The sequence below is a fragment of the Crocodylus porosus genome, unplaced genomic scaffold, assembly GCF_001723895.1.
Source record: "Crocodylus porosus isolate Cpor-Errol unplaced genomic scaffold, CroPor_comp1, whole genome shotgun sequence".
Taxonomy (NCBI): domain Eukaryota; kingdom Metazoa; phylum Chordata; order Crocodylia; family Crocodylidae; genus Crocodylus; species Crocodylus porosus.
The window spans coordinates 24,264,158-24,279,945 of NW_017728912.1; the positions used below are offsets into that span (position 1 = coordinate 24,264,158).

Here is a 15,788-nt window from a genome sequence, read left to right on the forward strand (position 1 = left end):
ATCGACCCGTCCACCACCACCCTCTGGGTGCGCCCCTGGAGCCAGTTTGCCACCCATGTGACTGTGCATTCGTCAATGCCACAGTCCTCAGCTTGCCCACCAGAATTGGGTGGGACACTGTGTCGAAGGCCTTCTGGAAGTCCAAGAAGATGACATCGACTTCCTCCTTCCCATCTAAGCTCTTTGTTACCTGGTCATGGAAAGAGACCAGGTTAGTCAGGCAGGATCGGCCTGGCATGAACCCATAAACCTCTCAACATCACTTCCCCTGCAGGGCTCTCACAAATGTAGCCCTTGATAATTTTTTCAAAGACTTTCCCCAGGATAGAAGTGAGGCTGACTGGCCTGTAGTTGCCAGGCTCTTCCTTCCTCCCCTTCTTGAAAATAGGGACCACATTGGCCCTTTTCCAGTCCTCAGGGACTTGGCCCGAGCACCAGGAGTCCATGTATAAGCAAAGTTCTTACTTTGCTTATACCCATGTAATGCCACTTGATATCAACAGACTTATCTCAGACTTGGTCATAGAGAATCATATACTTGGAAGAGACATTAAGGGTCATCTGGTCCAACCCCTACATAAAGGCAGGAATGATACAACTTTGGCCAACATAAGGCTTTTGTATTTCCAACCTAGATACGTTAGGCAGCTGTCAGAAAGGGACACACAAAGGAAATACCTTGCAATATCCCAGCTGACTCATAGACTGTACAGCTCAATGAAAACATGCCAATTGCATTGCTTTTGGCACTATGCTTCAACAAGCTGTCTGCTCCTTTTGTCTGCATGACTAGTGTTGCAATCTAATTGAAGTCTTGGTAATTGACAGCTTTATACTTAAGCCTTGATAGGAAAATGCCTCTCCACCCAGAGGGTTGCTAAAAATTTACTACTGTCAATATTTACTAGGAAAAAAAGTTGAAAACGTCTTGTAAAAACCAGGTGTGCTCTTTTGGTATCACTTTCATTTGGTTGGCAACCAGGGAAGAACTAATACTTTTATGATAATCAGATATCTCATTATGAACTTTGACCTATATACTTATTATATTTGAAACCAGTAGCAAAAGGACTGGTGAGCCAAAGCTTTTAACTCTCCGCCAAACATTTAGAGGAAGTGCCCAAACAGGCTCAGGACCAAGCGGTCCCCATCATTCTCAGTACAGCCCAACAAGGAACAATGTTTTCAATGGAAGAGATTGAGCTGAGCCCTTCTATAAACCTGCTGTCCACAAGCCTAGTTAAAGCTTTGTCATTCTGCTTTTTCAATATAAGTTGAGAATTCACAGGAGTGAACCCTTATACCTCGGTTGGAGGCCACCAGTAGCTTCTTACTTCAAGACAAATCTCATCCCTCTTTATTATGCTGATACTCCTCTGCTATAGTGAATAATAGTGAATCATTGCTTATATCTTTGGTAATAAGTAATCCCATGTCATTGTAGCAAAACCACAATGAAATATGCCTTTCACATTGTTCATGGCTCTGCCAAAAATCACTCAAGTTAAGATGCCTGTGTACAGGCTTTTTTGTTTGTTTCCTTTTTTTTAATTGTATTCCTTAATAGAATGAAATTAATGACCATACGTTCAGTAATCATTATTTCAAACAGACAAAATGCACTCCACATAAAAAGAAGGAGAGTGGAAAACATAAGCACAACATGAGTAATACTAATGCAACAGACAAGAGCATGACCCAAAGCCTATTGAATTTGATGGAAACAGTCCCATCAACTGAAGTTGATTTTGGATTAGAGCCCAGATAATTCTATATAAAGAGAGGGAAGAAATGGGGAAAGTTGATAAGGATGGGTATATCAGCCCTGCTGTTTACTTTGGGCTGTGCCAGATGCGTATATTTTAGTCCTGAGTTTTATTCCTTAGTTTAAATGAGTGTACAGGTAGAAATAATTTAAATGAGTATATAGCTGACATTTTTGTTTATTTCAGATTTGAAGAAGAAAACAGTTGAGGCCATCTTCAATACCTGTAAGTCACAGCATTTTATCCTTAGCAATTCTTGGTTTGCTGTAAGAAGCAGTAAGAGTCTCTGATCCTTTTGCTAGTCCTTTCCTAAAGCCCTTTCTTTCACTTCTGTATAAGAAGTGTGATTTTGTATGGTATTGATTTTGTATGTCCTGCCTGGGTTTTCAGGGTCTTTCCAGAGGCACTGTCACTTTCAAATCAGGTCATTTTGAAGTAAGAAGTAACTTCTACTGGGTTCTCAGTCATGGTTTCTTACAAGTCTTCTTGACTTACCGCTTGTTGTAAGGAGAAATAGTTAGCCATGTTAGTCTGGAGTTAGGCAGAAAATGAGGCAGCGTGGCATCTTAAAGGCTATGCCCTACTTCATGCCTTTCTGAACAAGGCAGTCTATCAGGTGCCACACTGCCCTGCCAGTTGTTTTAAGGGTTAGGCTGCCTCAAGCTGGGCATTGAAACAAATGTTGTCAGAGTTGCTTAGCCCCTGCAGATAGAAGGAGCTGCGAGTGCTCAGTACCTCTGACATTTAGGATAGATATTCCTTAGCCTCATCTAGACTCCACTAACTAAGCTGAGAGCCTTTCGTTTGGCTCTACTGGGAGATGGATCAGGCCCTATGTACTTAAATATGGATTTAGGTGGGCAGCTATAGGCACTCGTGTTGAAAAGTCTGGTCCTAATTTTTAAACAAATGTGAAAAGTTTGCAGAATATTATTAGATGCTGCAAATGCTGGATGTATGAATTATGAAGAATACCAGGAAAACAAGGAGACACAGTTGAGAAGACTGATTTCCTGTCTCGTGTCTTAACCTCAGACACACAAATAACTACATACACTATAAATAATTAAGAGCTTGTGAAGGAGACATTCAGTTTTACAGGCATGTATCAGTGGTTTGAGTGTATATTGAATTTCAAGCAAATTGAAGTTTGAAGCAGGCCATCATTAATCATTCACATATGTAAGACACCCAAGGTACTTTAACTCTGTTGGTATAGGGATGATAGTCTACTTTCCTCCTTCATTTCTGTATAGAGTATCAAAACCAAGCACCATGAAACATTTCATTTTACTGTTTGTTTCACATATACAGAACTCCTGGACTGCAGTGTAATGATTGGTTTCCACAAAATAGTTTGCTTTTTTCACATGTGCGTGCAAATCTGAGAATGCAGTGTTTCTTTATAGAAACATACTAGCATAGCTGTTTATTGACACATGCAGAATGACTGCCACACGGACGTTTGGAATACATCTGTGCGCTTCAAGTAGATAGTGAATTTTCTTAGCATCTGACTATTACTGAAGAACAAGGAATTACTTTTAGTATACTCAGGAATTTGTAGTTTTCTTTTACATGTGCTTGAGATAAAGAAAACCAGACAGCATCAATGTCACTGCATGATTAAGGCTGAGATTTTCTTTTATTGGGGGTCACTGATAAAATGGAAGCAGGAGCATAGTGGCAAAGCAAATTAGGGCATCTTCCTATGACTCCAGAGTCATGAATTCAAGTTTCTCCTGGGACTTGTGCTAGAAGCTTCTCCCAGGGACCTTATGTGTAACTGGGTACCTGATTATTGAGTCTAGAGAATCAAAGAGAGATGAATGTGATGCTGGCTGCAGCATTCTGTTATGCTGTAAACTACAGAAATTGGTGCGCCGTACCCACACGCTGGTGCTCTTGGTCAGTAAACTCATGGTAACCCTTGATTAAATGAAAATGTTTGCCACAGAAGTATAGGTGGTATTAGATTCTGATAGCTTCATGGCCCCCTTAGGAGAGCAGTGCTGAGGTTAATTTTCTTGCTTGAAAAATGCAAGATTAGTTATACATCTCTTTGGTTTCTAATCTTTTTTGAGGAGGAGGCAATTTGTTTTTAGTTATAATTGTTCATAAAAGACCTTACTTATTTTACCTTAGATACTTTGCATTCCTGCAAAGCAGCTTTCTAAAGGCTGGCTTTTTTCATACCTGAGGGATTTCTGACTATCTTTCATCCTTTCCAATTTCTTTTGTGTTTTTTTTTTTGCTTGAGGGAGGACATGTGTGTCCGAAAACTTGCAAAGAACACCTTTTTTTTTAACTATTTAGTTGGTGTAATAAAAGATATTGCCTCTACCCAAAGACTTCGCCTGCCCTTAGATACTTTATCAACATCTATTCAGAACTGAATTGGTTTGGTGGCCTTTACTACAAAAGCTTGTTTAGTGGGGTCACTTCTGCTCACTATGTTTTTGCCAGTTTGGTTTGCCAAAGTTTGGATATACTTCAGGAGCTAAACACTACTCCCTGCAATCTGAATGTATGCCTCTCAGCTGGTAGACTGAAACTACACAGCTCTAGAATTAGTTACTGGTAGAGATTATGCAAGCCTCCTGCCCCAATGGAAAGCTTCCAGCACTGGAGATCTCAGCAGCTACTGTTCATTCTTCAAACTTCCTTACATATGGAAATGTGTGGAGCAGTGGCCTTAATGTTATCTAGAGTCCTCAGATTTCACTGATTCCTTTGCCTTGGTTGGTTTTAGATCTTGGTATGGGACAGCGACTGTGCTGGGTTCTGTCAACTTTGCATGACTTTCTTTTTTAAGTTCATGAGTAGCTTTCAGCATGGTGACCACATCTACAAGAGAAACTGACTGCACTTCATTACTACTGGACAGTAGTGTTGCATATCATGAAGCGTGATGCGATGCAGTAGTGTCGCATGGAATGAAGCGTGATGCCGCTGTGCAGTCAGCACAAGCTACTGTGCAGTCAGCATCAAAAACTGTTCAGCAATGCTACTGTGCAGTAAGTCCGGATACTGCACAGGCAGCATCTTGTGTAGATGCCGCCAGCGAGTGGTTGCTGAGTAACAGCACCTGTGGTGGCTTAGTAACAGCACCTGACTCAGATCTTACACGCCATATAGTTCAGGTATTTCCATTTTGGGAGATTCCATTGCCAGGGGCTAGCAACTGCTCGTACATCTCCAGGGTACTCTTCAGTGAAGTACTGTAGAGTTGTCCCTGGGTCACTGTGTATGGGAAACTGTGATGGTTTGAACTGTGGTGTATATGATTGTCAGCTCTCTGTTAGCACTGTCCCAATCCAGTGAAAAGGTGTCTCCCAGTTTTTCTAGTTTCTACCTGAAAGCAAGGCCTGGATGAAAGTTAATAGGTCCTAAACCAGGTAAGATAGATGCAATGCTGCTTGAATAGGGAAATGGCTACAGCACAACCTGATCAGTGGCAGGAGTATTTCTGATCTGTGTTAGTAAGTAGACTTTCAGCTGCTCCTGGATTTCCAGGTGGTAACAGAAACTAAGAATAGTCGTATTCCTCTCCTCTCAGCAAGGAATCTGTCTTCTTTCCTCAAAAATATATATGTTACTTTGATTATCCTGTGTTTGTTGAGCTTCATGAATCTCCATAAGGCTGAACTATTCATTCAGGCTTTTAGCTAATGGGATGCATGTGGGAGAGCCTGAATTTTGGAGTTGATGGAGGGATTGTGTGATGTAACAATTTATTTTGCATATGTGCCACCGAGGAGTCAATAGGCTCTCTTACAAAACCATGTAGCAAATGATGTTCTTTTTCTCCTTTCCAACAGTTTGTGGGATACGACAGAATAGAACAGTGAAGTCAATGTCAGCTAGAATAGTCAATGGAATTGCTGCTGCAGATGCTGGGGACTGGCCATGGCAAGCTAGCTTACAGCTGAATAACATCCACCGCTGTGGTGCAACACTGATTAGTAACATATGGCTCCTGTCTGCAGCTCACTGCTTTAAAGAGTAAGTCCCTGTACTCAGAGAGAGTTGGCAAGAAGGTCTGGTGGGTACTGACCCATGCATCAAATTGTGTTGCATTCTGAACTAATGCCAAATCTCCCTCAACATCTCAAGGCAAAGAGCTTTTAAAAATTCAGCTGGAGCCTGAGAAAATAGCTACTTTGAAAAATGGCTCTAAAGGATGTTCTAGGAAATCCCCAAGCACTGCAACTGCCCATAGTCCATATTGCAACTGCAGTAGTGTCCTGACCGTGTTTTGCTTAAAATTAGGCAGAGCCTGGCTATCACAGCTTGGCTCAGATCCACAAAGGAACTGATGCCTAACTCTTTTCTAAGCACTTAACTCCTTAATGAATCAATGGCAAGGTGGGTGCTTAAAGAACTTTGTGGACCGTTCTCTGACAGTTTTTGAGCTGACAGAGTACCTCATCCCATCCTGCCCCTGGACAGTTGTGTGAATTTTTCCCTGAAAAAGTCATAATTCATTCCTGGTTGGGATGAATAATGATATTTGAAAACCAATACTTTTGGAGAGGGATTGGCAATGTCACAGTAGAAGGGGTTAAGAGTCAGCAAATAGCCAAGTTTGGCATGGCTCCTCTCAGTGAACTGCTATAGTGGGCGGTATTTGCTTTGTATATTGGCCCTCTGGCTCCCCATAGTCCTTAGGTGGCAGGATCAGTAATTCACCTGGGGTGTCACCAGCCTGATTCTCCAGTCACCCCAAATCTCCCAAGAATCTTGTGGGATTTTAGAGTAGGTATACTTGACCAAGTTCAAGATCTTTTCTCTCCATAAGTGAAATATTTACAGTATTTTAATTTCTTCCAGTGTAAAACACCCACACAAATGGACAGCTACCTTTGGACCTCTTTTAAGACCACCAAGCTTAAAACGATTCATCAAGAAGATTATTATTCATGAAAAGTACCGTTATCCAGGTGTCGACTATGATATTGCCCTTCTGAAACTCTCTAAACAGGTTGAGTTTACAAGCATTGTACATCATGTTTGCCTGCCGGACCCATACCAGGTTTTTCCATATAACACTTATGCAGTTGTCACAGGATGGGGTGCACTTAGCAATGATGGTGAGTGCCTACAGAAGACAACATCTTACACTTTACATTAATAATGTTTTGTCACCCACTGAAGTAGTTCTAGCTGTATGGCCATTGAGAAATCTGTTAGGAAACATCTCATTTAGGAAACAAAGCTAAAGCCATGCAAATAATTAAAAAGTGTGTGTAATTATAAAAAATACATTCCACGTTTCCCTGCTCTCTGATGTAAAGCTCGAAAGAAACAAAAAAAGGAAAACTCCAACATTTTGTTTATGTCCCTTATGTTTTAAGGCATCTTTACACGTGCTCCAGGGAGGGGGGTGTTTTAATTAGAGCAGCTCTTGGGAGCTGCTGTAATTAAAATGCCTGCAGTGTCTTGCATATTTAGCACTTCAAAATGGCAACATTCAATGAGCTTTAGTTAAAGTGCCCCCACTGCCATTTTGAAACATGGGAACACTGAATACATCTGACACTGAGGTTGCTGGAGCGTTCTAATTCGAACACTCCAGCAGACTCAATTAACTAAGTCTTCTCCAATGCATTCTAATTAGAATGCAGTGGAACAGGCGTTGGGCACATGTATAGGTACCCTTAGATCTTAAGCTCTTTGATGCCAACAATGCATCTGTATTTGTACAGTGACTGGCACAACAGGGTGCCAACCTTGACTGGGATTTGTCAGTCCCTTTAGGAGAGATGTGCTATACCCATTTAGCAAAGCCACAAATTCAGTTGCAGACAGGTGGCTTTCCATTGTTACACAATTAGATAAAGCTAGGAATTGAACTAGCAATAGAACTAGTCTGGAATCCAGGTCACCTGCTCAAAATTGAATTTCATATGTTCACTATTGTACTTAAGGGAGAGAGCCTGACACACAGTCTACTTTAGTGATGCATCTCCAGAGTTATGAGTATGTGCCTTTATAACTAGTGACATGCAGTTCTTTATGATGCAATTTTACAAGCCCTTCCTATGTGTGGTGGCTGGGGTTACTCTCCAGGACCAGAAGCATCGGAGTTTGGCCCCGACGCTCCCAAAGGGGGACCCAGGGACCCCAGCACCATAGAGAGCCTTACCTGGGAGGGAGGCAGAGAACAGACTAAAGCCACGGGAGCTGGTGCTGAGCCGGCTTTTCAGGCAGCTCTCAAACTAGGCAGCAACTGGCTGATGACCTCAGCTGTGAACACCGCTGCGGGAGGTTTAAAAATCCTGGCAGAAGCTGGGTGAGGAGAGGGAGGGAGGAGGCATGGCACTGAGCTTGCTGGGCTACAACCTGGCAGAGTGGGTTCCTCCCTTCCCCGGTGACACAGCCCTGCCAGGAGTGAGCAGGGACACTGTGAGAGGGCCAGCCATGACTCCCCGATGCAGAGCCCCCCAGTAAAGAGTGTGGGAGTTGGGCACTGCCCGGTAGCCCTGGAAGGGCACAGCCATCTTTGAGCCCACGGAGGGCCCAGTAGGCCCAGGTCTGGCACAGGGCCAAAGACCAGGCTAAGGATTAGGGGTGAGTGGCAGGCAGCCCCCATAAGCCTGCAGCACGCTTGGTGATTGATGGAGTGGTGGCCCACTGAGAGGCCATAAGGGCACAGAGCCACAAGTTGGAGCGGTGGAGTGGACTGGGGTGTAGGGGAGGTGGAGCACCACATCGACCCTGTGAGTATTACCATCCCTGGGCTGGGGTAGAAACACTACTGAACCCCTCCTTTCAGTATCAGATCCATCAAGACATGGCAGAAAAGTTGAGGGCCTGGCCCAAGGAGCGGGGTGAATACTCATAACACCAACAGAGGGCATCACACTATGGTATTAAATATATAAAATATGTGCAACAACTCTGCATATTTCCTCAGTCTAAGGAATGTGGTACAAGACTGAACACCCTTTTTATCTCAACCAAAATGGACTCTCTCACTAGAGAAAATGAGATGTTTCCTAACTGTTCCTTCAACATCTTAGATAATGCAAATGATTTAAGTTTTTAAATACCAAAATATATTTTCCCTTTAGGCCCAAGCCCTAATGCTCTTCAGGAAGCAACAATAAAACTCATAGACCCACAAATTTGCAACAGAAAAGAAGTGTACAGTGGTGTCATTACACCAAGGATGTTGTGTGCAGGATACCTGGAAGGAGGAGTAGATGCCTGTCAGGTAGGTGTAGCTGAAAATTAGTATGAAAGTCATTTTAATTATCATTCAGTACCATAGTCCCCCAACTTTAACTAATACTGTACATGCTTCTCTGTGCTGTTCCTTCTAAATGAGTCAAGAAGGAATTGGAGGTAAAAGTCAAAGAACAATTTTACATGCAATTTAGCCCATAACACTCTGATTCATGTCAAACTTTGAAAGACACAAGGTGCATTACAGCCCTGCAGTTCAAAATTGCCTCATGCTGGCTATTTGTTCTCTATAAGGTCCTCTGTGGTTTCTCACTCCATATCTGTTTCCACAAGTATTGTCCCTTCCTACTGTCTTTCTGTGGTTACTTCAATCTCCATTCATCCTTTCATGTAGCTACTGACTTCTTGATTACTGAATTGTTTTCCTCTAGCAGGTTTAAACTGCATCTGTTTTGCTGTTATGTTTAGGGTGGCCCGTACAGATTTGGCAGTATAAAGGAGCCATACTTTGACAGAAAATATGATGGACCTGAATGATAATTTCACTAGATTTGAATTTGAGTATTAGTCAAGTTGCTTTTTGTAGGTAGTAAAGATGTGAATGATATGTAAAATATGAAAAAAGTTACCAGCCAGCATAGTATGACCAAGAGTTCTGAAGGAGTTCAAGAATGAAGTGGCTGAGCTGTTAACAAAAATGTACAACTATTCATTAAAATTAAACTCTGGACTGGAGAATATCAAGCATTGTACCTATGGTTTAAATATCTGCTAGAGATACTTTTTGGAATTACAGACTACTTAGCCAGCTCCAACACAGGAATAATAGCTGAAACAGTCATTAAAGCTAGTTAGAATATGTCTAGATGCACATGAAATGATAAACTTATTTGTGTGACGCTACAAAGTTTCTTGCAAGGAAATTTTAAACAAAAATTGTTCCTATGACAATGTTGTTAGAAGATCATGTCTATTAATATTAATTTTTTTTTAAAAAGGTGTAAATATTTGATCTAACAACTTAACAGCTCCCCTTGTTAGGCCCAGTCCCACTAAGACATCTGCACATTAGGGCTGTGCAAAGCTTTGGACCCTGATTCGATTCGGCTCGAATCTCTGAATCCAAATTGAATCAGGAGACCCTTTAATCTCTCTGAATCAAATCAGAACCCTCCAAATCGATTCAGAGAGATTCAGGAAGATTTGGACATAGACAGCTTTAAATGTTTTTTCTACATATCTCTAGGTAGCAGGTGGCTCGTGAACACTGCGATGCTGGGGCCCACTTCTAGGTTCACCGCCGAGCATATGGATGGCTTTCCTGCACTCCCGAGGGACACTCCATCCACCCCAGCATTGCAGCATTCACGAGCTGTACCTGCTAACTCAAGGTATGTAGAAAAAACTTTTAAAGCTGTGTCTATGTCAAAATCTCTGATTCTTTGAATCAGCATCGAATCTTCAGATTCGGATTCAGCCGAATCGAATCAGGGACAGTGATCCGAATCAACGAACTGAATCACTGTCCCTGATTCAGGGCAAATCTGAATCAAATAGGGCTCATTTTGCACACCCCTATTGCACACGCTTAACTTCCTGCATGTGACTATTGAATTAATATTCATAAAATTGAGTATATGCAGAAGTCTTTACAAAATCAGAATATAAACACCTTGAATCTCATGAACCTATTTTCCCTGTCTCTATTTTGTTCTGCCTAAAAAAGCTCGGGACTGAAAGGCACTGTTAGCATTTATTTATTTCAGTACAGTTGGGCAGTGAGATGGATTACAAATTCACTCTTATAATATGGTAATCTTCTAAAATCAAACTCACTGTGATATTATTTATATAATAGCTTAATTAAAAATTTTGGGAGAGGCTAATGCATTTAACTTCTAAAAAGGTGCCATCAACTTAGAAACTGCTGCTCTGAAATAATTCTTTTCACCTGCTATAGTTACAAGTAATATGTAAGATTATTTAAAAGGGGAATGTTAGCCAAAAAATAATGATAATTTTCTTCGTGTTGAGCAAAATGGGTAATGGGATTTGTAAAACCATAGAAATTGGCAGCAGTGCTCTGTGGGCAATACAGGTGACTTCTAACTCAGATTTTAGAAGTTGACTAAATTCCAAGTTGATGGTATCCCTTATAATAATGCTCCTTGCATCTCTCATTGGAGGACAGCATCATCTTTCATAGCCTATTGTCTGTAGAAAAAAAATCATCTTTCCCTGTCTGCTAAATTAAATGCCTTTGTTTATTTGTTTTCTGCAGGGTGACTCTGGTGGGCCACTGGTTACTCCAGATTCTAGATCCATGTGGTACCTTGTAGGAATTGTGAGCTGGGGAGAGGAATGTGCCAAGCCCAATAAGCCCGGGGTCTACACACGTGTGACTTACTTCCGAACTTGGATTACCTCAAAAACTGGCATCTAGCACAAACCCCAAAGTGGATATAACTTCTCAGGCTGTATGCAGTTCATAGTAGTATATAACTCTGAGGTGTTATTGAATGTATCTATCCCTGCACAGTTTTGGTCAGTTCCTGTCCAAAGCAAGCATTAGCTTCATTGTTGGAGATGTGACAATCGATCCCTCACATATTTACTTTAATGTGAGATCACCTTCCTCATCTCTGAGCTCTGAATGGTTCTGACACAGAAAAGGAGACTAATGGACTCAATCGAACTAATCTAAAAGAGCAAAAAGTTGTATTTATTTTTAGTAGTTTAAAAGTATATCAATTTTTTTTCCCCAGGAACAGGGAGTTACTCTGCAGCCTGTCAAAGGTTTGGGGATACCCATAGCTCTTCTACCCAATTCGTCTGCTTGTCTTAGCTGCCACTATATTTGCTAAGCAGTCTTAGGCTTAAGTTTCCCCTTCAGAGCTCAAGACCTAGACAGACTGTAGTTAAGTCAGGGCATCTTCCCTTCATTTACTGAAAGCCTGGCTTTCCCTGCTACCATGTGGGCTACTAAGAGTCTGGGAAAGTTGCAGGAAGCAGGTCTAAGGGAAACCCAAGCTAAGGTAAAAGAGGATTTCAATGTTTCTAGCAAACTTCTGTTATTCCACTATGAAGCATATTTAGTGTATTCAGTGAAGCACAAGTTATTTTTTAATTTCATTTTAAAAGATTTTTATCACAGTTGTATGCTACAACCGTATTACTGCCTCCCTAGCTGACTTCTTTCATCTTGCACAGTATACTTGAAGGACAGGATGTATCTTTGTTTGGTGCTTAATGTGCAATAACAATGCATGTGGGCAGGGGAAGGAGAGGAAACCCACCTGCACCCCCACCCTCACTCCCACCCTAACAAGAAGGTTAATTATATTACAGAAAAGAAACCTTCCCTTTTGTATTCAAGCCAAGAAGTAAATATTTTTTAAGGGAGACATGCTTGCCAGATATAATTTGGGAATTATATTTTAGATAAAGACAGGATTGGCCCTTCTAAGTTTTCTGCTGAGGCAGCTAACTCGCAAGAAAGGAAGCTATAGGTGGGAAGCTTCCCACTCCATTGGTGGCTTTATCCCAGCAGAGGATAACTGGTAATCTGTTGCATCAGACTACAACTGAGAAGTACTTGTAAACCGCAAAGGAAGTCCCCTAGTGATGACAAATTTGTCCCTAAAATGAGACCTTTGCATCCAACCCCTGCAAAGATCTCAGTATACTTTTTAAAAGAATGCCATCATGTTTACTGTTGGTGTTCAGGGATCCAAGCTTACTGTCCTACCTTCAACCCCCTGCATGACCCACCATTGCTACCTCTATATGAAAAACCACAAGGACACTTCACTGGTGGTTCCTCCTTCTGTCTTTGATTGGCCACGAAGCCCAGTATGGGGAATGAGAGAAGCTGTACATTCCACTGCTGAATCTCTGTGGAACAAAATGTCTTCGAAACAATTTGCCTCCATTTCTGTCCATCTGTGTTTAATTTCATCTTCTCTTCAGCCAGCTCCACAGGGATGTTGGTGACCAACACCAGCTGAAGCAGCAGTGCACTTAGTTACAAACAAAGCAGGTGTCTAATATGCTTTGAGGTGTTTTCAGATACTTTTCACAGTTTATCTGTGACATCTTGACCCTGGGCAAAACAGGTATTATGTCTCTAAAAGAAGCAAGTCCTAATTTTTCGTTGTTTTTTTTTAAGATGGTGGCATTTCTAGTCTGTAACACAGCCAGTAAATTATTAAAGGTGTCTTAGGATGTATAGAGATGGTTAAATGAAACAGATCTATAATCTCAACTTAATAACATAGATTGCAAGCTGTGCACTTTTGGGTTACTGCTATTTTTCAGCTAAGAATGCAATCTGGGCTGGATCCAATACTCAATGGAAACCTCAGGAGGATTTGGACCTGGCCTTCTCTGAACACTGTTTTCAGTTAGAGTGAATGCTCTCGATTTCTGATAGAGAAACCATTGTAATCTCCAGAAAGAGTATCATGTAAGAATAAAATAAAGTTGAAAGATCATGGGCCTGACTCTCCAAAGGACATTTTTTTACATACACAATTTGTACCTGAAAAAATGTGCACAAACTTTTCTGTACCTTTAATGGAACTGTAGGTATAAACTGGGATACTTGCTTATATAACTGCTGGAGTGCATTTGGAAAGTGGGTGGTTAGAAGGGCAAAGGCTGCTTTGCACCCAGTATTATTTTTTGTTTACACAGAAGGTGGGCAGCCCAAGGTTTGTGATCCCTAAAAAATGGATCCCTACTTTAGACTGAAATTGGTCTCAAATGCATGTGTATGCCTTCCTTACGGAGTGAGAAAGGCAGCTTTTACTTCAGATGTTCCCTGTGAGGAACCAAAACAACCATAGGGAACATGAATAACTTACTCAGGAACTGGCGAGATATCCAGATGCACTGCTCTTCACAAGCTGCTAGTAAACTTTGTGTAGCCTAGTTTCATCTTTACTGAACGTCATTTTTTTATTTTGGAAGACTCAGTTTGTTACCAGCACAAAAACAAAAGAAACAGAAACCTAAAGAAGCAAAGGAAAAATTTTAAGCCTTTATATTATTATTATCATCAATAAACTATAGTAGTGATTTAAACAACACAAAATTAATATATTTTATGTGTATTAAACATATTTAAAATATGGTATATCTCTTTCCTTTTTTTATTACTGCAATTTTGGTTTCTATAGCCAGACTCAAGTCTCTATCTGTTTTGAAATATTTTACACTCATTTCGTTTTGTTTTTTGTCTAACTTCTGGGGCAAAACTGCATCCTATGTCCTCTTTCCCTTCAAATCAGAATGGGTTGGCTTTCAGAATAACTTCAGCAAAACCAAAATGACACATTCCCTTTAGTATATAAAAACAACAAGAGCTGGGTTTTGAGTAAAATTGAAACTAAATAGAATAAGAATAAACCTAAGCCTTATTTGAAACAAATCACCTGAGTTTTGCTCACTGCTAATTTGAAGTCTGTAGTACAGTGGAACTTTTCAGTGAGTATAAACTTAATGTAGCCTTTATCCATATTATTAACCAGGTGATCAGATTGGCCAACAGGAGGGACAGAGAAGGATTAAATTCACATCCAAAGTATATTTCTATTCTAATGTTTTTATACATTAGAGGTACTTACATCAAGCCCAAATCATTGCATCTTACAATTTCATGATCAATGATATTTATCAATATAACATTCGTATGTACTGTTCCATAGCTGTTGTACCAGGGTTTGGTTGCACAATCCTGCATGCTTTCTTCATGGTCCATCAACTACAGCATCCTCTCCACATCTGTTGTTTTAGGACTGGTCATACCATCCTACAAGCTTTTTTCTACTATGGTAGTTTGTACTGATTCTGTCTATCACAGGAGGTCTGGAACGGATCCCACATGTCCTGCTTTGCTCTGGTGCTCCCCGGAGAACTTTAGACTGGCAGGATTCCCACTCTTGGCCTACCTTATGACCTACATAGCACAAACAATAAAAGCAATAAAATGTTGCATTTTGCAACCCTTACTCATCTGAGGAGGTCTATTTGACTAGTCACTGGGAGTCCTCATTAGTAAGCCTGCAAAATTTACAAGCAAAATCTACTGCTTCTGTAACAAATTACACAACTCATCAGCGAAAAGCAGTTATGTAAGTAACATGCTGAATATTAGTTTCTGGCAACTCCAAACTTGCTTCAAGATTTGCAAAGAGGCACATGGGTGCATAGGCATGTTTCTTGTAGAACTGGATGTTGTTCTTGTGTCTGTATTCATACACATATCAAACTGCAACCAGCTTTGTATACCTGAGGCCCTAGACATCTGGGTCATCAGGATTTAAGATCACTGTAGCCAAAGGATACTCAGTTCCTGGGACAGGGGTGGGTAACTATTTGGGTCTGACAGCCACTTAGGGGGTTTTGGTGAGTTGTCATGACCTGGGTCAGCACCCCCACCACGCCTTCCCCTCCCGCAAACACATGCAACAGATCACCAAAACTAAGCGGCTCTGCTCTGCACTCAGCTGGGTGATTGGGATGGGGCTGCAGACAGAAAATGGCATCTGAGAGCAGGATGCATGGGCAGGGCCAGGGCTGGGTTTGTGGGGTGGCGACAGTAAGAGCCAGATCCACTCCCTGCATGTCCCTCTAACAGACACCAGTTCCACAGGCAGGGGCATGTGGGAGTAGATCGTGGCTCTGCCCTGGGCTCCAACCCCATGTCATTACTGCCCCGTGATCGTGGGGTCTTCAAGGAGACCAGCTGGGACCTGCACAGGCAAGGTGTGTGAAACACACGGATGGGATGGAGCTGTGGGCAGGCAGGGAATGGTGTATGGGAATGGC

At 41.5% G+C, this 15,788-nt stretch overlaps 1 protein-coding gene across 1 annotated transcript; it reads left to right on the top strand.

Moving 5' to 3' along the window:
- The first annotated feature begins 5,380 nt into the window (after window positions 1–5,380).
- LOC109309437 (transmembrane protease serine 11E-like) lies at window positions 5,381–14,296 on the top strand. Its single transcript, XM_019534199.1, has 4 exons — window positions 5,381–5,771; window positions 6,600–6,859; window positions 8,843–8,985; window positions 11,239–14,296. Exons 1-4 carry the CDS (start codon window positions 5,560–5,562, stop codon window positions 11,398–11,400), a joined length of 777 nt encoding a protein of 258 aa, XP_019389744.1. The 5' UTR covers window positions 5,381–5,559; the 3' UTR covers window positions 11,401–14,296.
- The last annotated feature ends 1,492 nt before the right edge of the window (window positions 14,297–15,788 follow it).